At 46.8% G+C, this 20,455-nt stretch overlaps 1 protein-coding gene across 1 annotated transcript in view; it reads left to right on the top strand.

Moving 5' to 3' along the window:
- Positions 1 to 995: 995 nt before the first annotated feature.
- The window catches only part of LOC129381708 ((3R)-3-hydroxyacyl-CoA dehydrogenase-like), a 42,798-nt gene continuing 23,338 nt past the window's right edge, over positions 996 to 20,455 (top strand). The window contains exon 1 of the mRNA XM_055064771.2: positions 996 to 1,169. Coding sequence (XP_054920746.1) covers positions 1,019 to 1,169 — 151 coding nt within the window. The 5' untranslated portion in view covers positions 996 to 1,018. The remainder of the gene's footprint in view (positions 1,170 to 20,455) is intronic.

Here is a 20,455-nt window from a genome sequence, read left to right on the forward strand (position 1 = left end):
CAATTTCGTGCAGAAGAACATATGTTAGTCGAACCTGCAGGTGCATCAAAGAGATTAAAAGAGCATCGATATAACGTCCTTAGCGTAATATCGGGTCATTTGGGTATTCATTGCAACCAATGTTTGAAAGTACTTACATTCTGTATAGTACTTAAAGCAGGATGACAAGGGAGATTGTGGAAGCCTGCGATTCTGCAAAAATGACAGGAAAGGTGCGTGAGCAAGCCACCAATGTCGCTATCTGAAAAGGAGATACGGTTCCTCCGTTTATCTTTGTATACATTGCAGTATGTGTTTTTACCATGCCTTGCACACATGTATGGTTTATCGATATGCACCACTGAATGGTGTTCTTTTTTCTGTGACGTTTGTTTCTGCTCGTATGGTATATATACATGGACGCGTGCGAAAATAAAATCTATAGTTGAAAGTGAAACGCTTTCGCTGTGTATCTGTTTCTTTCTACGTCCTCTTTCAGTCGCGCTTATACACTCTTTCATGGATTCTAACCAACTAGCCCGCCAACGTGTTTTAAGAAAGAAGAAAGTAGGCAATACATTTGTTACACAGGCCCTTGAAGTCTCGCTCTGTAGTAGTTAAAGCCACCTTTTTCCTCGAGGTATCGTTCAATCACGGCAGGCCAACGGCGACAACAACACGTCAGCTCCATTTGTGCTCAAGCAGGATTGCCATGACCTTCACTGGCTCGTTGTAAAAACAAAGTTATCTACGTGCATACAGGCTTACAGGATTTTCTCAGGGCCTTTGTTTTTCGCGCTACCATTGCAAAAGAGCAAGAGCGCCCCATCGCCGACTGCATTGTTTGTGACGAGACCTTCAGCTTAGTCGGGTAATCTGAAACATGGACTAAATGTTGCAGGCAGATATTAAAGTACAGATAAGGGGCAGATGGAGTTCACTGTAATCAGTGTACTTTTGTGGGTGATCTGCCGTTATATATCCGTCACTCATTTTTTACTGCGGTAGATACAGGGGGCTTGCTTGTAGGGTAGACGAAATGACTCTCTGCGGCCGTCTTGCTTTAGTGACTGGAGGCACTAGTGGCATCGGTGAGGCCATCTGCCACGCTCTCGCCGCTGAAGGAGCAACGGTGATCGTCGCTGGCAGACGACTCGATGTCGCCAGGAAAGTGGTCCAGTCTCTGCCAGGTAAGCGAGCGAAATCGTCTTTACCATAGGTTCGCTCGAAGAGTCCGTACGTTTCCTTGAAGTTGTCGCTTGCTTTATTGAGAAAGCTCTTGTTTCTACTCCTCCTTCCGAACGGGCTTGTTGACGCTGGGCAAGGCCCAGTACACCATGTGCGACATATTGGATTATACAGGTTACCCGCGAAACTATGTCGCGCCTAGTCTCTCTTCTTTTGGACGGATATATACCGCTGAAAGTGCTATATTTCCATTCAAGAAAATCGTCAGTGCAAGCAGTTATTTTTGATGAAACAGAAGATTTTCTGAGGAAGCAGGCGCTGCTTAATGTATCCCGATGACTAAAATCCAGCAAAGAAGGAACAGAAATATTTCGAGACCACATCCTTAACTTGCTCTCTAAGTGCACAGAGGCGCTCTCATACCAGCAAGCTTTCTTTCTCCTACGGAGCAACGTCAGCTACGTTAAACAAGTTGGGTGCTTTTATCGGTCGAGAGGAATACCAAGTAACACCGAAGACCACAATCATGGAGCTAAGAACGATAATGGTGCTCATATTTAGGAATCAACGACCCAAGTACGTTTCCGTTCGCTGCTTTCGAGCGCGCGAGACAATTCTATGCGGTAAAACAAACTGTAGAGTGACATAACCCTTGTATTATTCTTGTTATGCTTGAGTGTCTAACGGCAGCAAGCGTTTAGTGCAGTTCTTTTTTATCAGGCGCGGGCTGATTCCTTAATCACACCTTTCCTTAATTCCGCCTTTTCCAACCACATCTACATTTAGCATACAAGAAAGCACCGCCTTCAGCAAAGTCTACTTGAACATCACTGACATGATGAAAGCTAACTATTACGGCGTGGAATTTCCGAACGAAGGCGTGTATACGCACTGCAGCAGGCTGTAGATGCAGTGGCTGCGTTCGCAAAAAAGCGCGTGTTCTGCGAGAGGGGGAATCACGAGACTGGTTTACTACCAATGCAGTCTTCCTTAGGCGCAAACAATTAATGAGTGCATTGCGGCTCGTATCGTCTTATGCTGTCCTTGGCCCCTTAGCACATGTGGGGCCATATTCACAAAGCTTTTCGCGCGTAAGCGCTATGTGTCATTTGCCAGTAGCCGCCTTCGTAAATGACACGTGCCACGTGAGAATTGGCTGGAATTTGATCTCACGAAAAATTATGCGTAAGCGCTTTTTTGTCAATGGGGGCCGAGAAGTGTTGTAAAGCTTTTAAGGCCCTGCCACTTTTATTTTTAAGTACCCACTCATTAAACTGGAAGTTGCTGATATCTGCAATGGATTCCGGCATTCCACATACGAACCTATTACTCCAAATGAAGCGAAATAAATAAATAGAAGCGGCGCTCCTATATGGTGACTGCCTTTTAAACAAAATATCCGTGACAATAAGCGTAACGGATATTCATTTGACAACCTTACATTAGATTGCCGGTAGCTACAATAATGTGCATCGTTACGAGCCACGTATTTGTAGGACTGTGTTATTAGTGAAATTCCCTAATCGAAACGACAATGAATATTTCAGAAAAAAAATACCTTTCAACATCGAGGCGAAAGTATAATCGAATGTACAGAAATGTTAAATAGTATAGGCAAAGTCGTCGCAGACACCTTTATCATGGAGGAAGCCAAAAAAAAGAAAACAATAATAAAAGGGGGCGTTCCTCGATACCATAGCCTCGGCAAGGCAACGTCCTCTGACGCCGCCCCTCCGGCTTTCCGGGGCAATGGGCGTAGTGCCTCTTGGGTAGGATTCGTCCCACATGGTTGCTGGACCATTCGAGATTGTCTGGAAAGTGTCAACGTTGAATGGCGCCTGCCGCCACAGGCATGGAGACACGTAGGAAATAACGGGTCGTTTTCTGCTACCGCGCCAGTCGCTCTTCACTTCAAATGCGTTGCCTTCAAACGTGGAGAAAAGCCGGGGCACCTGACCAATGAAGACCGAGTTTTCAAAGCGTCACTTACGCTTGCCGCCGCAGTTAGCGGCGTCGCCAGTGCTCTAGCCTCGAAAGCCGCCCAGAATGCCCGCACGATGTCTATTGTTCCCACGCACTCACTTGGCTTCTTCAAATCAGCTGTTGTGCGCCTTAAACTGCGGTGCCTTATCTCTCGTCAATTTTTCTGCCGCTGTATTTCACCTAGGAAGAGACGAGATGTTTTCCAGGACACTTTCTTGTCGCGCTTTCGCTTAGTACAAGGCTCTGCTGTTTGTATTTTGGTTAGTGAGATATAAATATCAGTAGCTTGCACTCAGAACACCTAATTCCTTGCCTTTCCTTCATGTTTCATGCACTATTTTGTAACTTTCCGTGGTGCGACGTCGTTACACTGTTGAGACGCGCTGGTTGCGTGCTTGCCGGTCTGCTGAAAGGCCGAAGACCGACTAGAACGACAGCGTTGACTGGAATTTGCTGCCTTAAGAATAGGCCGGCACGGCCTTAAGTGTACATTCGGTTTCCATGGCTCGCCAGTTCGTCGTTAGGCACACTAAGGAACGATTTTCTTCCCCAAAAGAAAAAAAATTACCTTTGGACTCTCGACGCTCTCTGTTCATGTTTTCGGGGTCGAAAGGCGTCATTGTTTCCCAAAATACGTCCTCAGACGCGACGAATCGCCTTTGGATGGGTAGCTTGGTTGCAGGCACCCGTTTGTGTAGCGAAAGGCTTTCTTGTTTCCCACAAACCGCTCCGAAACGCAACCAGTCGTCTTGTGGCCGTCGCGGCTTGTTGGGTACCATGCCGGTTAATTATCCCACGCCTTCGTAATCTACAGCCTTGGCGCCTGTCGGCATCTTAACTGGCGAGCGGCGTCTACGTATAGTGTGGTGTTTCGGTGCGTTCCCTGACTGACAGAATACAGACTCCACTGGTTCGCACGCTTGAACCTTCACTAACCTCGACCTGTGTTTGTCACAGCTACCATTTGCGCCTATTCCGAAACCACCCCAACACACCCAACCAAAACTAGCCCACAAGAATCTACCGCTTACCTATCACGTGACTAGGACCTACTTCTCACCTATATTCTTTATTGCTGGGCTTCAAGATTGTCCCGTGACAGTCTCTCCTAATGTATTCCTTCGTGTATGACTTTACCCATGCGAAGTAACCGAAAAAATCAAATCTGCAGAGAGATTGTAGTAATGTTTGCGGTAGCAGAGGCGCGAGAAAGTTTTTCTGTCCTTGTATTGTCACGACGCTCAATTAGAAAAGGTAGTTTAGTTCCGAGAATCAGTAAACTAGTTGACAATTTCAAGAAAATGAGCGGAGAACGTTCACACGGATTCTGTGACGTGTTCTGGACTGTCCGAAATGAGTAGAGTTGATTTAAATAAATTGTCATTGCTGCTTTCAAAATCCCAATGGATGTAGGCGACCATTTGATACATTTTAGCTTGTTCTTTCAAGGAATAAAAAGGCTATTCTGAACAACGGAGTGCTAATTCTATGCAACTTGCATGAAGACAATGGCCTCATCTTTCTTTATAGTACCTTTCAGCACCCGCAAATATTTCGCTTGCTGTTTTCTTATAAGATGACAACGTTTTAAATGCTCTATAACTTTCTCTTTATTCACATGGGAATCTGAGGTAGGTTAGAGGCAGGGCGGTCTCAAACACTTCTGCAACCCTCTGCTCAGGAAAGCTCCGCCAGTACATAAAGCTTTCCGAAACGCCGAGGCATTCGTTGAAGTGAAGATGCACTGCTAGTTAATGGTGTGGTATGGAGCATGTACCAAAAGTTTATTTTTGTTACCTAAAAGAAAAATTATTCAAATAAATGTCCTGAAACTAATTGCTATGTGACTTTCTATGAAACACACTTCCTCTCATATTTCATGGTGGCCTACCTGATTATGGAATTTACCGCTTAACACATGCGCGTAAATTCGCGATCGTTATTCTCCTACATTCCGTGGTCATTGCATGCCAAACAATCTTAGTGAATTATTTGGACCGATGACTGCCAGGAATAGTTAAGATAACAACTTTGTATAAATTTAAAGATGCATAAAAATCCCAAAAAGGCAACAAATCGGCCTTTTTCCCCATTATAAATGCATGAAAATAATGTTGAGGCGTATAATTTTAGGTACCGCGCATAGCAAAGCACAATCCTTATAAAACACCCAGTGCCCCTCCACTCTCTGAAGAAGGATGAGCAGCGAAGCTGTATAAGTGGGCCCCTAATGGCCAACTGCACCTCCGCCACGGGACGGCCCGGCATTGCACTATTTTCGGTGTCGGCCCACGTATGGGGAGCGCTTAACGCCTGCTTCTCGTCCACCGCAATGCGCTATCTTCGCGATCGGATACCAACACGGATACGATCCTGGAGGGAACTCGCCCTTGACAGCTTCCCTGTAAGGTTTCATAGGAAATAGCCGCTTTCTCTGAATTAGGTTTCTTTTGCTCCGTTCTGTTCTTGTACATCTTGTTTTGCTTTTCAGAGTAGAATTCAAATCACGCTCATGCGCATAATTTTCTTGCATGAAATATCTCGCGAAACAAAATTTTTTTAGGCAAACTAAATGCCTGCAATTTTCGAAGAATTCGGAAGCGCTTCGATAACCTACTAGCTCAACTTTCATTGCCCTTACAAAAGTTTCCGTTAACCTAAGTTGAAAAGAATTAGTGCATGAATATTGCGTATTTGTAACACTTCCTAAAAAAATTCCCCAACGGTTATGATACTTGTTGATGCAAAATTTGAGCGCAGCTGTATACGTGTTTACTTCCGCGATACATTGGCTGACGCGGTCAACCTCTCTCGTGCGGCACGTTGCAAACGAGTGAAGTGTGGCGTTGCACGACTGCATCACTAATCGGGAGAATGCGAGAGACAGCGAGTGGGTGAGGCGTGGGCGCGATTCAGAGCAGCCGCCGCAGACAGACCCACGCTCATGCAGCGCTTTGTTTTGACGCTATCGCAGCATGCCTTATTGATGGCTTCGTCGGTGAACAGACGACGCGCGCTTCTCTGATGCTACTTCGGAGCGATTGCCGCCGCATATTAGCGGTGAAGCGCTCGCGGCGCACCGCCGGCGTTAAAAAGCAGCTGCGGCAGAGCGGCCACACCAACGGGCGGTGAGCTGCTGTGTCACGTGTTTCTACTTCACGCCAGTTTCCCGCGTACACGTCACTGCAGGGGCCACTCTAATTGGTCTCCCCCGTGTTCGCGGTTCGCGTCTTTGGCATCCCGCTCCGCGTTCGCTCTTTCATCATTCGCTGTTGTGCTCGTTGTCTCGGTGACGCCGAGGCCGACGCCGACACTCGCCGCAGGAACCGGCACCTAAGAGCTGCGCTGTAGAACAGATATCGCGTTACATAAGCTGGAGAGTATATGGTTAAACTCGGAAATTAGCTAGGTATATAGTTAAGCTCGAAAACTGCCGAATCAAATTTTCTCGTGTTTCACAGCGTTTCAAAGCCACCTACAAGTGTACACAGACGGATCGGTGTGTGCACAAACAGATAGATATCCGCGCAGCATCTGCATACCCTCCTTTGATGTGTCATTGTCTGGCCGCCAGGATCGCGCACTTTTGTGTACAACAGTAGAAAGCGCCGCAATTACCACAGCCTTGTGAAAACTACGCGCTGATACCACTCGCGACGTTATGGTGCTGACGGACTCAAAGCCATCGTTAGAACGATTACACCATGGCCTACTTCGAGCGAAGTTTACAAGGTAATCTCTGACACTAATCAAAGTTCTAATGATCAAGGGATTTAAGGTAAAATTTCCATGGATCCCACCTCACGTAGGAATTGTGGGAATGAAAACCTGACGCTCTTGCACCCCTAGGACTGACATGTGTCTTAAAGTAAGAGCGCTAAACATTTTTCAGAGCCCTAAGGCTGCAGTCCGCATTTACTTTACGTCAATCGACCACACTGCACACCAAGCGTGTGCGACCCATGGACGTTCTCGGGAAGAAGCAACGCTGTTGCCCCGTATCCGAACCGACTCCGCGCACAGGCTTGGTTGTTGAAGACAGGACGATGCGCTTCCCCACTCTCGGCTTTCTATGGTGATATCAGCGTCATCAAACATTTCATTTGAATATGCCCGCGTTTTGACGCAGAAAGAAAACCGATGGTCGACAGCCTGCAAAAGAATGGTCTTTCGTACAGGACCTTTGACGACGTCGTTTTCCCCGGAGAGCGCGCGGCACTCAAGGAGAGAGTGCAACGACGGCTGATTGCCTTCATGCAGGACACGGAGCTCTTCGACACCTGTTGGCACACATAGTGAAACTCACAGGAGGCTGAGGCGAGAAAATTGCCGGCTATGTATGCCTTGCTAACTCCGCCTGCTGCAACACCGCCACCACCGCCACCAGAGTATATAAAGTGGATAAATTGTGATATATGAGTGTACAGCTACGTGAAATTGTCTGAACGTTTACGAGGGCGTTGGAGAAGCCCTACTCAAAAAGTAGGCGTATATTTCAGAGCAGTCTACGTTATATCATGTTTTAGGCTCTGCTGAGTTACGTTGGTGCACTGCGGTGAAGTTCGACATATAACCGAACGGGCAATATACAAAATTCTTCGAAATATCTAGGAACATAGGAAGTATCATCCGTTTTAATATTTACTGATATAATTTTTAGGATAATTCTCCATTGTATACGTGAAGAAAGGAATAAATGAGACCTTAGGCTTTCGTTTCTTGGAATCACTGCGCTTCTGTTTCAAGAAAGCAGCATACATATGTTAAATATCATGTTGCAAAGCAAAAATGTGTTTCAACAATCTGAGCGAGAACGCCATATTTGTCTTGGACGGTTGATGGTTCATTTCGCCGGAATTTGCTTCGGAACCGCAATTCAGCGAAACCTCCTCAAGCTTTGCGCTCTCAATCCAGTATTGACACAATAACGCTCAGGACTAGCTGTGCCCACCGTTTTCTTTTCTGACTGCTGCGGCCGAGTTAGTAATACGCTCGTGATACTACGCTGAAATAATAAAGCTCGCATAACTTTACTTGCACGGCACTCACGTAACATAATCACTACAGGCGTAAATAGAAACTGCAGTTTCTCTGGTTCAATTCATTAGGTTGGGAGTCGGGGACTTTTAGTTTACAAAACGTAAACAAATTTTGGTGCCTATGTTCTCAGTGACTGCTTCCTGAGAATGCCTTTAAAAATATCAATGTGTATTTGACATTCTCAAAGCCTCAGCGCTTGGTAAATTTGAAAGTCTGTTTTGCACCACCTGAACTCACCAGCCGATCACAATATTTCTCGGACTTCAATTCAACTTCTGGGAAATATCTGCACCTGCTTGTTTTGTTGTCGTTTATTAATTGCGGTAAAATGGAATGCTTGGCTATTAGAAGCCCCTATGCCAAAATCTAAGCAAGGCATTAGACAAGAGACAGGTGAACAAGTAGAAATAACTATAACCATTCCACAATTCTTTAAAAATCTTACCATATCCTTAAGTATGCTCAGAAATTCGCAATTATTTTGTGTAATTTAAACTCAGGGCTTGACGCCTGGTAACCGTGAGAAGCCTGTAATAAAGCTGAATTTGTAAAGATTACAGCAAAGTGCCAGGAATCAGAAGTCACTGACACTAAAGTTGTTTGTCATTAATTCGAGATAAAACAGTACCAAGCAAGGCGTAAACAACTTCGGTGACAAGACAATGTTATCTTATCTATCCCGATTGGATAAAAATACGTCACACACTTTGTGCAGCACTAATGAAAAGAAACTATCAGGTTTCTGCTGACGCGGGCACTGTAAACCTAATGGAACTTCCCGTGGCTATTGAAGCCCTTGTGGCGGCCTTCTCGGGGTACTAGCACGTCGAGTAGCTGCGTAAACAATAAATGTGAAAGCCTGAAAGACCAACAAGCGTGTCTTGCGCAGAGCGACAAATTGATAAGTGATAATTTGGTGAAAAACGGCTACCTTCAGAAAAGCGAAACATCGTGTGCGGGATCATACATATGGTGCACTGACATCATGATAGCTGCCATGTTCGAGTACTAATAGAAAGAAGATGCTTCCCTGACGCCACGTCAAACACGTCACTCGTTGACAAGCGGCGAAAAGCACGCAGAAGTGTTCAGGTTATCGGTGGGTTCGGAGCTAGCGCAGTGGAAGCAGGTAACCGGATGATGAGGGCGGTGCCTACGTCTGCGATTAGTCCGTTTCTCCTGGCTTAGTTTGCGGTGGATGGTCGAAAATTGCGGTGGCGTGCAAGGAGAGGCTAAAATGCCGTTGAAAAGCATCTTCACGGACAAAGAATTAGCAGAGTGATGGCATATTCAAGCCGGGAGCAGCGGGTAACACTATATATTCATGGAAAAAATTCCTATTATACGAAGAGAAATCTCTTGTAGCCGTGAGCGACGAGGCAGAGACATGGGGACGATCAACGTAACGGTCTATTAGCATTTGAATGCAGAGCCAAAAAGAATACAGAGGCCCCACTCACAGCGCTTATATACCAATGAGCGATGCGCTATCAGTATGACGTCACACGCGCTTCGCATGACACCACACTCCTTTATACAATGCTTATGGCCTGTACCAGTCGGAAGGTTTCCTTACGCGAGCACTGTGTCGAAGTGCCTGTGGCCCTAGAGGAGATGCCGGCTCTCAAAAAGGAGACAGCGGTGCGGTCCCTTGGTGTACGCTTGTACTGCACTGCCCCAAGGGCGTCCAATCCTGGGGTGGTTCAGAGAAAGCTGCAGCAGACCTCGGAAACTCAAACGCAGGGACAGGAGGCCTCGGAGCAGACGCCTCCGGCACAGGGTCTGAAATTGAATTGGCACCACACAGGCAGGCTCCATCTTCGTTATTTGTTCGTCACTTTCAAAATAACGAGAACGTAAATTGTCTAAATGCAAAAGCCTGTTCCCGCATCCTACTTGCACAGTGTACGTAACGGCACGGCACCTTATTTCGACGGTCCCATGTAACCACTTTGTCTAACCTGGGGTGCTATGCAGGATGCGCCGAGTTTCTCGTTCACCCGAGTTTTATCCGAGTTTGCTCGACGGCAGTCAGTGAACGGAGATAGCGTGAAACGCGCAAAGGCTGCAGGCAAAAAAATATGTAGACAAAAAGCCGCGTATGACAACATGAGCGCACCCTGCGCGGCACGCTGCTTCCACGTTTCAAGCGCAGACGGCTGCACAACGAAACTCGCCAGCGCCGCGTATTGTTATCAACGGATTATCGCAACTTAAAAATACCGTGACTGTCCCGCTGTCTGTCTGCAGACTTGCCGTGAGCCGCTTGCACGCCTTTCCCGGGCGCGTCAAGGGCGTGCCTCCTCTTTCAGCAACTATCCTTATATCCTCGATCGAATGCGAACAGAGTACATGCAGCACATTCTTGCACCTGCGCTTTCGCTCAAACGAATACGTTAAAATACAACAAATAAAATAACAAACATTTTTATTTCTTTAAGTGTCTGTTTTTCGTTTTGAATGCTAGAAATTTCTGATGACAAACGGAGATCGAGCAAATTATTAAATTTTGCACTTCTTGCCGCGAGTGGCGACAGTGAGGCGAAAGCTTAGAAGCGGATACATTGAAGCGGGTCGCACGCACGAGGCAGTTCATATGGTGAGAAGTCGCCTAGGGGCGCTACAGTGCTATTCTCAATAATGTCAGTGATCACCACTCTTTCTCTATTAGGGAAATAGAAACGCAGCGCCGTGGTACGGCTGTTCATCGCAGGCGCCTTAAGGCCCCCGCTTTACCAACTAAAAACGATACACTAGTCATAAATACGGGAGCAACGGCTGTAGATGCAAAATGGTGGTCCGTAGTGCCCGTAGTGACGCAGTTTAGTGAAAATGTACCAGTTTATCTTTGTGCGCGAAGCCTCGGCGATGCATTGCGAAGAAGTGCGTGCTTCCCATCGACACAATTCATCGCTTGTCATCGCTTGCCCAGTGAAAGTGCCTCTGAGCGCATGTACGCAGTATTTGAGTGTATTGTGCGCACCAAGGTGCTTGCGGATAACTTATGCTGGAGCCAGCAGCGATCGCAGAAGGATATCGTAACGACACCGCAGCAATCGCATTTTGGCAGGTGAAGGCTCTTGTGTGCGGTTAAGAAATGAGACTTCGAACTGAGGAAGGTGGTGGAACTGTTGAGTGCGCAGTGCTTGTGATGGAGAAATGCCATTGCACTGGGTCTAGAAGAGCGAGCGATTCTCGGACGCTGATCGTGTTTACGACGCTGTGGCTCCGTTTCATCACCGATGACAGAGCAGCCATCTCAAACGACTGCTGCGATACGCACTCCTCAGCATCGTCGTCACCCTCGGCGCATCGACGCTTTGCAAGCAGCTACAGTGACGTGCCGATAATTATTTACTGTGCACTACGTCACCACAATGCAGGCAATGAAACCGTGCTGTGGGGCCATCTCAGCCCGAGAAGCCAGCGACAGTCAACGCTTTGTTTTTGATAGTAGTGCGCAGTACATCACCGATAACAGTGTGTTGTGCGTGTTTTATGTCGGTGGTGAATATTGTTGATGCCTCTCAGCTCGGCACCGCGTCGCTGTTGCCGAAAGATAAGTTGGGCGTGGCCCAACCGTGGTCGGTGCGCGCACAAGAGTTACATGCCTCGCGCGGGGCGTGACCTCTGGCTTTGATTGACAGGCGAACTCGTGCTAAACTCGTACATCGCGAAACCCCCTCCGAGTTCAACTCGGGAACATGGCGGCGGCAGCAGCTGCCTGTGTTATTGCAGCCAGCGGCAGCAAGCGTCAGTATGACCGTCTGGACCCGTTCGCGTACATGACCGCCGTGGAGTTTCAGCGTCATTTTGGCCTGTCGAAGACATCAGTGCGCTGGCTGTGTGACGAGCTAGGCGAAGACTCGCGTCTGTGGAGACAGTGTGGCGGGCTTCATTCGCTCACCGTTGAAGAGTAAGTCCTCTGCGCCCTCCGTTTCTACGGGACTGGTAGTTTTCAGAGAAGCGTCGGAGCCGCGCGTTACATTGGACGTCATCAAACTATTGTGAGCCTCTGTGTCAGAGATGTCTGATGCGCTTATTGATGCGGCAGTGCGGAAGCGGTGGCTGGCTTTCCCGAAGACTGCGGCTGAGCGGGCATTTATAAAAAAAACGCTTCTTACTTCGCGGAAACATTACGAACGTAGTCGGGTGTGTCGACGCAACGTACGTAGGAATTAAGGTGCCTTCAATGTCAGCGTTACTGTGATTAGCATTGAAGCAATGTCTAGACGCACCATATTGCCAAATTTGTCACTTCTCTGTAGCAGACTTAAATTTTGTGTTTCCGACGTCACACATGCGGCAGCCTATGATACTGACTTTTTCGCTGGTTGCTGACTTTTTACCGATTGTTCTACTTGCCTATCAGGGTGCCTTCCAAATGGCTCACCTTTTTGGGGAAAGAGGTTAATGAAGTATAAATAGATAAATGGATATCACAAATTGTGTGAAGTACCCTGTGAATGCTAATCTCATTAAGAACTTGGTTTTTTTTATGAAATTACTTAGTACTTAGTAAAAGTTACTTAGTATGCATAATGCTGAATTTTGGTCATGCGTCATCTATCGGCCACACTATGAAACAGCAAGGCATTGCACAATTTGTTGCAGTGCGAGATGCGGATGTTGCGCCAAGCCCGTTGTGCCTGTACATTTATGGCAAAATGAAAATGCATTGAGAATCTTAGTGTGCTGGCTTGCATGAAGAAAATACTTTAGAGTGTTTGCTGTGTTCACAGTTGGTGCATGTGCCAGTGGTTCAGTGTATTTCATTTGGGGGGGGGCAGCGGTATTCTGTATGGACAAATCGTATATTTTCGTCTCATAATAGGGCTCTAATTCTTCAGCAGTAGAACAATGCAGATCCAATGCTCTGCAGAACTCGGTGTGCGTGAAGATGTCGTGAACCACCAAGGCAAAACTACATATCGGGAGAAATGTGGTGCAGATGCCAATGAAAAGTGGGTCTTTAACCCGCCATGATAAAAATAGATTGCAAAGCGAACAGACCTCTTGTACAGCTTTAGAGCAATGATTACACAAACTGTGACATGCTCAAACGTGTAAAAGCTTGCCGCAATGCCAAAATAGGATGAGCAATATGCAGCATATTTTGGCATTGAACATGTCTTGTAAATGCTATTTTTATTGTAAGCCTCAAGCCTCGCTGTCACGCCTTTCCCTCCGGCACTCCCTTTACTGAAACGCAGCACTGTCTTTCTATTGGTGTCATGATGATGATGGTAACGGCAGCAGTAAGGCTGGTTAATGCTTGCCCCTTTGATTCCTGCGAGTTTAGTGGTACAGAATATGGCACGTGCATACACCTCTGCAGCAAAATTTTATGCTAGCGGTGATTTGTTGGAGAGCTAATTCGTGTTGGGACATTTCAAAGATGTGCGCCATTGTGGCTTAATAACTATATCATTGGTGAGGTTGAAGACTCGTTGTATCGGTATAGAAGCTTGAAGCTGAATTGCACCACAATTTGACGGGACACAAAGAACAGAAATACGCACAGCAGAACGCTCTGCTGTGTGTGTTACTCTTCTTTGTGTGCCGTCGAATTGTTGCGCGGTCCAACTTCAAGTAGGGCATTGGGCCTCTGGTGCAGGACTGAGGAAGAGAAATACACACAGCAGAACGCACTGCTGTCTGTGTTACTCTTCTTTGTGTGCCGTCGAATTGTTGTGCGATCCAACTTCAAATAGAGCATTGGGCCTCTTTGGTGCAGGACCGCGAGAAAGTGTGAGCTATTCGACACCATGCCAGTGCCTTGCCACACAATTATGGAAGTCTGAAGGTTTGCAAACAAAGCTTTGCTTTCAAATCGACCTGCTCATGTAATACAAGCACTGATTGAAAGAACCATCATACAAAAATAATGCTGAAATGAATGGCCTTTGAAAATTTGTGTTGACACTAATGACATAATAGGTGCCACAGCAAACTCGACAGTTGTACTGGACAGAGCACTTTGTTTCCTATGTGACGCACAAGCTTTCATTACATGCTGTGCAGATAACCAAGCTCAGTTTGTTTTAACATGGTACACAACATTCACTGTAATCTGTTTTTGATTCTAAAGTGCCAAACACCACCTCTTTTTCAAGGATGTCATGGGAATATTTGGTGAGAACTGTTTACAGCCCCTCATAATGGAAATGTGGCCAGCCAGCTTTGCTTGGGTGCCTTTATAGATTTCTGTTGCTGATCATTGTGTGCTATCAAGTTGCTAAAGTCTATGCAACCAGTGCAAGGCATTACGTGATTCTATAGTCGGATCTGCACTTCAACGGCAGGTGAGCACAAGCCTGCACCAATGGGCACACACTCTACACTGACGTCGTGCCGCTGGACGCACTAATACCCGCTCATTGGAGAAGGACTATTTCTTTAGACGTGGAGGCAATCGGCTGCTGTGCTTTGGTCATCTGGGCGGGGCCCCTCCTCTCTTGTGAAGTTGTATCCGACTAGAGGATGCCGCTTTTCATACAACACAAAAGGACAAAGTGTACAATTATTTGGCCTATGAAATGGATGCATCACAAGTGAGCTATGCATGCGCTTCAGCCGTGTGAAAATTAGTACATGCAAATATATGACATTGTTAAAAAATATGTGGTATCGAACGTGCATGTAATGGCACGTTTAAATCGGGGAGTGTTTCATTCATGTGCACAGTCTATAGGTGATAGCATTATTAAGGTCATGCCATTTCCTGTCTTTTCATTGTGAAATACACACACCGTTCATCTTGTGGCTAATGAACACCCACTGTATTGTTGCACATAGAAAGAACAAACAGCACAATGACGTATATGCTGCATTAGTGTCTTTTTCATTTACAAGGTCCAGGTTGTCTTATGTGTTTGCCCATATTGAAGAGACATCAAGTGCATGTTACAAGTGTCCCTATATGCAGAGCACAATGTTTACTGCAATAATTTTATTCATGCTCTTGAATAATAAACAAAATAATAAACTGAAAGCTCCTTTATAAGGTGTGTTCTGGGGGCTCGACTGGAAAGCAGTCAGTGCACTGATCCTACTGTTGCAGAGCAGCCCTCTGGACCTTGCCACACTCTCAAGAGCATGTGCCTGGCGCTCGCCTACTGCCACCAGGCGGTTGAGTGCCTCCAGCAGCAGAATGTTTTGCTGCAAAAAAAGTGGATTGTTGGAATGAATCAGCCGCATATAAACCATTATTTACAAATAATGCTCATTGCACTATTGGTACTAACTGCCCTTGACTGTGGAAGCCTTTAGTGTATGCATAATAAAACAATTTGTCGGGACAACATTGCCTTATTTTTCAAAACGGGTTGTATTTTTCAGAGCCAATTGTAATGTTTATTAGTGTGCCAACAGCTGACGTGTCCTCGAACCTTTACGAGTCTCTACTGTCAGCACCACAAACCTATTTTTGTTCACTGCAATATCAATGGTGCTCCGTACAATCCCGTCTTATGCGAGCTGATTGCATCCTATGCCTACAAACATCATATTTTTGTCCCATTACGCAATTTTCTACCATCCTCTGCTGCAGTTCTGTCTCCTTGACATCCATTCTGTCACGCTTATGTAATCACCTGTTATAAATTGGCAACAAGTGATTGAAGATGTGCATGGCCTGCCCACCGATTCCATTTTTTTTCTTAATCTCAACTAGCATATCAGTTGCCACGGTTTACTACGCCACTGTCTTCCTGCCTTAATGCTATCTCCAACAATTTTTGTTACTTCGCTTTCTGCACAGTCCTCGACTTCTGAAGTTTCTTTGTTAACCTCCAGGTTTATGTCCCATATTGCATAACCGGTAGAATGCAACGATTCTAAACATTTTTCAAGGATATCGGTAACGTGGCGATCACGATTCGATAATGCCTCCCATGTGCTGTTCAACCCATGAAATTTTTGTATAAGTTTCCTGCATTATATCAGTACCTGCTATTCATATTTCACCTGGATAAAGATACTCTTCCATAGATTCTGCGGGCTGAATGTCACTGATGAACTTCTGTTATATCACTAAGTTAGTGAAGGTTACCTTTATCTTTTCCATATTTTCGCGGGCCCACGTACATGTAAAAGCACGAACACTCATTGGCTCTCAATGCCTTTTTTAAACTGCAGGACATTCAGTTCGTTACTACGAAAGTGACTTAATCCGTGCACTATTATTATGCTAAATATGAAACAGTAGAAATATACTTATCTGCAGTTTGTCGATGCCTCCGTCACTGTGTTGGTTGCGAGATCCATCGTCGGCACCACCTCCTTGTCGCATCGTAGCTATATCGGCTGTCTTCCTTTTGCACACACTATGCAATATTCGTGACGCTCGCAGTCACGCAGAGTGGAGGAACTCAGCGCACTCACAGAAGCAGCACCGGATAACTTGTTTGTTCAGGATTGTGCCGTGAACAGTAAGTACGCGTTGCGATCTGTAAAATCGCCTAAGCTATTCGCAGTCTTTCGGGGTGCACGGAAAGATTGCTCACGGAGGAACAGAACTATCCAAGAAATAGTGGTCATCGTCGAGCCTGATCACTACGCCGCGCACTGCAAGCCCGTTGTACGAGTTTGTTTACTCTGGGCCTCTTCGATGTTTAGCCGCCATGCTCGCCCGATGAATGTATGTGATGACGCCACCACAGCGTTCCCTCGTGGTATAATGCGAAGCGTACTAAATTACAAATTAGTTGAATACACATTCAGTGTACATCTTGTAAGCTTTAAAATGCTTTTAAACCACATTAAACTAACTAATCATATTGTATTAAATGCATTTGTTTTATAACTCGCGCGTGTAATGCACTCGGTGGAACGACAAACAAGTGAAAGAAGGCGCGACCATGCAAAGACGGTATGATCGCGTGAACCCCAGTTTGTCGACCGCCCAGAAGACAACGCCCAAGGAATGATAGCCACCCAGAGTGAATCTATATAAACCAATGAAACTGGAGGCTTCTCGAAAGATAAACTGTGTCTCGGTACCATTTGTGCTTTCATCTTGGGGTGTTGCCAGAGCTCGTGAAGATCCCGAGTTTCGCCAAACTCGGCGCATCCTGCATAGCACCCCTGGACGAAGGCCTTGGACCAGAAAACTTTCGTCCTCCTCGAGTGCCCTTCACAACCCTCTTTTTCCGTTCGCTTCGCAGTTTACTTTGGAGAAACGTTCTTCTATATACGTCTCTCCATTTCTGGCTGTAGCAGAGTCAGCCGAGTGCGGGGCTTCCACGATAGGAACAACTCAGCTTGCGTTTGCCCGATGACTTTTCATAAAGAAGCTGTCGCAGAAGATCTCTGTTTAACCATCTGGACGCACCCCTTGGCGCTTCCATTTGACGCAGGGTAGTACGCAGATGTCCTGGTATGCCGCACGCCGTTATTGAGCAGAAACCCTGTGAAATCCTTCGCAGTGACCTGCGATTCGTTGTCACGAACGACCTCGTCCGGAAGGCCTTACGACGCGATCACAATCCGCAGCTTTTCGATGCTGTGGATTGCAAAAGCCTGTTCCCGCATCCTACTTGCACAGTGTACGTAACGGCACGGCACCTTATTTCGACGGTCCGATGCTGCGAATTCATAACGAACACTTCAACACAATTTGAGTGTGCATCCACCAGCACAAAAAACCGTTGGTTGTCTGTCAATGCAAAACCGAGGTGGATTCGTTGGTATGTACAGCTCGGCGAACCTCAAGATTGTAGGGAGGCCTTCGGTGAAGCGTTTTGCGTCAACTGACAGGTACAGGAACCTTCAACATCACTTTCAGTGTTTTGGGTTAACTCAGGCCACCAGGCATAGTTACGCGCGAGCACTTTCATACGGGTAACCCCGGGGTGACATTCGAGGCAAAATGCCAACATTTGTTCGCGGAAGCAGCGAGGCACAATCACACGATTTCCCCACGTGACGCACTCCTGGAGCCGAATCTTATAACGGTTCGGAAAGGGGACGGTTCACTTGGCCTCATCTGATGGGTCCAAATTTCGATCGCGTCGGAGGCCGTCAGAGATAGAGGGGCGGCACCGAAAATTATGAATGTCACGTATCTGTCAATCATTTCGAAAGCGAACCCGTCTTTGGCTAAGAGCGGTAACGGCGCAGGGGTAGTCCGCTTTGAGTTCCGTTGCTGTGGCATCGCTGCTGACTTGCAAACCTGGCCGCGGGCGCCGGTCGCGCGACCCCGGGGACACGCGGGCGTCAGGCGCTCGTGCGTTCGTTGCTTCGGAGGCTTGCCTTTGTCGTCTGTTTGGCGTTGGTCTTTCGGTATCGAGCACGGCTGGAAGTCCGATACGCGTTCGAAGAAATGACAGATAATGATTTGCACCACCCCTGCCGGCTTTCTAAGTAGACCTTCTGCAGGCTACGCCATCAATAGTAGGAGACTCGGGTGCAAGCATAACAGCGCACGCAGTGCATTCCACGCAGAGGCAGGAATTGCACGCTGCGGTTCATCGCCACGGGCCTGCAGCCCTGAGACCTCGGTCGGAAGCCAAGGATTAATCGGAATGAGCTATAGATTTCTGCTGCCGATGCTGTCCACGAAGTTACACTCGCAATTACTGTGTTGGCCAGTAGAAGGGCTGGATCAGCTTTCCCGTGACCTCCGCTTCAAAGCCAATGCCAAGGAGATATTTGCATGGTGAGATGGAATTCCCACTGCTATCGCCAGCGTGATTAGCTCGCAACTCGCCATTCAGCAATCAGAAGGGTTCAACCTAGGCTGGTCCAGCGCTTCCTTCGTTTGGCTGGTAAAACTATACAGTCAGAACGGGAAGATATTGTGGAGATCTCTTATTTGGCTGCCCTTTTATCTCTAGTTCTGGAGTGCCGCGCTATGTTCATCAATTTCACGGCACAGCGCGCACCATCAGCACCACGCTCTTCGATATTACTTCGCGCAGGCAATGCAGAGCCCGTATATTGTAATGTTTGATTTCCAGTGCCATTGCTTCAATCACTCGACGCGCCGTGGGGCAGATCGCAGAGATAGCGGCAGCGCGGCGGCGAGCTTGCCATGTCTGAGCCGATGACGAAGGGTGAAAAAAGAAGGAAAATTGATATAGTCGGCTAGTAAAGGTGGCGCTAAAAACTAGTTCAGAGTTTAGTCGTGCTCGTTACTTAGAAAGTGATGGCAGTGCATTCCTGTTGCGTGCATCGTGCAAGCTCCTCATAGCAGACGAAATAGCTCTGCTCTCTGCCTACTCATTTACGCTTGCGATACCACCTGTCGGCTGAGAATGAAAAAGAATGGCATTAATAAATTACCTCTGCACTGCGCAAATGCGCGGCACCACACGTTTATACTTTAGAACTTGTCGTATAATTAGCAAGCAGAAACATTCTGCAGCTCCTCAATTAGCTCATCATATGATGACGTACACTGCAGAAGTAGCACCATCTCATCTATTGGTCGCGTCCACACCTTCTTCTACCTCCGGCTTGAGAATGGCACATTTAGTGACGTAAGTGGCGAAGCAAAAGATTCCGCTCTTGATCTAGGGATAGTTCATGCCCACGAACAAAATAGGCGGACAATTCGCTGTCAGTTACATGCGTAGGCCAGCCACTCCTCGTATACAGCAATACATTCGATAGCACTCTATGTGTACTCGTTCTCTTCTTGATCGCGTCAGCAAACGAGGGAAGTTCATTGACAACAGAGAAGAATTGTACGTAATCTGGGGCATTGCAATCATTTGACAACGACAACCGCGAAAGCACGTCAGCGTTTCCCACATTGCTACTTTTATGATACACCCATTTGTTATCGTACGCGCTAGCAACAAAGCCCTGTATTTCATGCGTGCTGGTGCCATAACTGGAACGGACTTGCTGGGCGCCAGAAGGCTAGCTAATGGCTGGTGACCGGAATAAATGACAAAACATCGCCCAAACAGGTACTTGTGAAACTTCTTCAGCGCAAGGACCACGGCGAGAGCGTCTTTTCCAATATGAGCTTAACTTTGCTCTGCTTTGCTCAGTGCCCCAGACGCATATGCAGTTGGCTTTTCCTCTCTACCAATCTTAGAAACAAAATGGCGCTAACGCCATACATTGATGCGCCGCACACAAGCCCATCTTCTTGGTTTGGTCGTAGTATGTCAAAACCTTTTCTTTTGTTAGCCACGTTTTGGTTTGATGAAACGCTTGCTCTGCCTCACATGACTACTTAAAGCCTTTGCCTTTGTTTAAAGCATCGTACAATGACCTTAGCCTTGCGGCCATGTTGGGGAAAAATTTTTCT

The sequence above is a fragment of the Dermacentor andersoni genome, chromosome 11 (assembly GCF_023375885.2).
Source record: "Dermacentor andersoni chromosome 11, qqDerAnde1_hic_scaffold, whole genome shotgun sequence".
NCBI lineage: Eukaryota > Metazoa > Arthropoda > Arachnida > Ixodida > Ixodidae > Dermacentor > Dermacentor andersoni.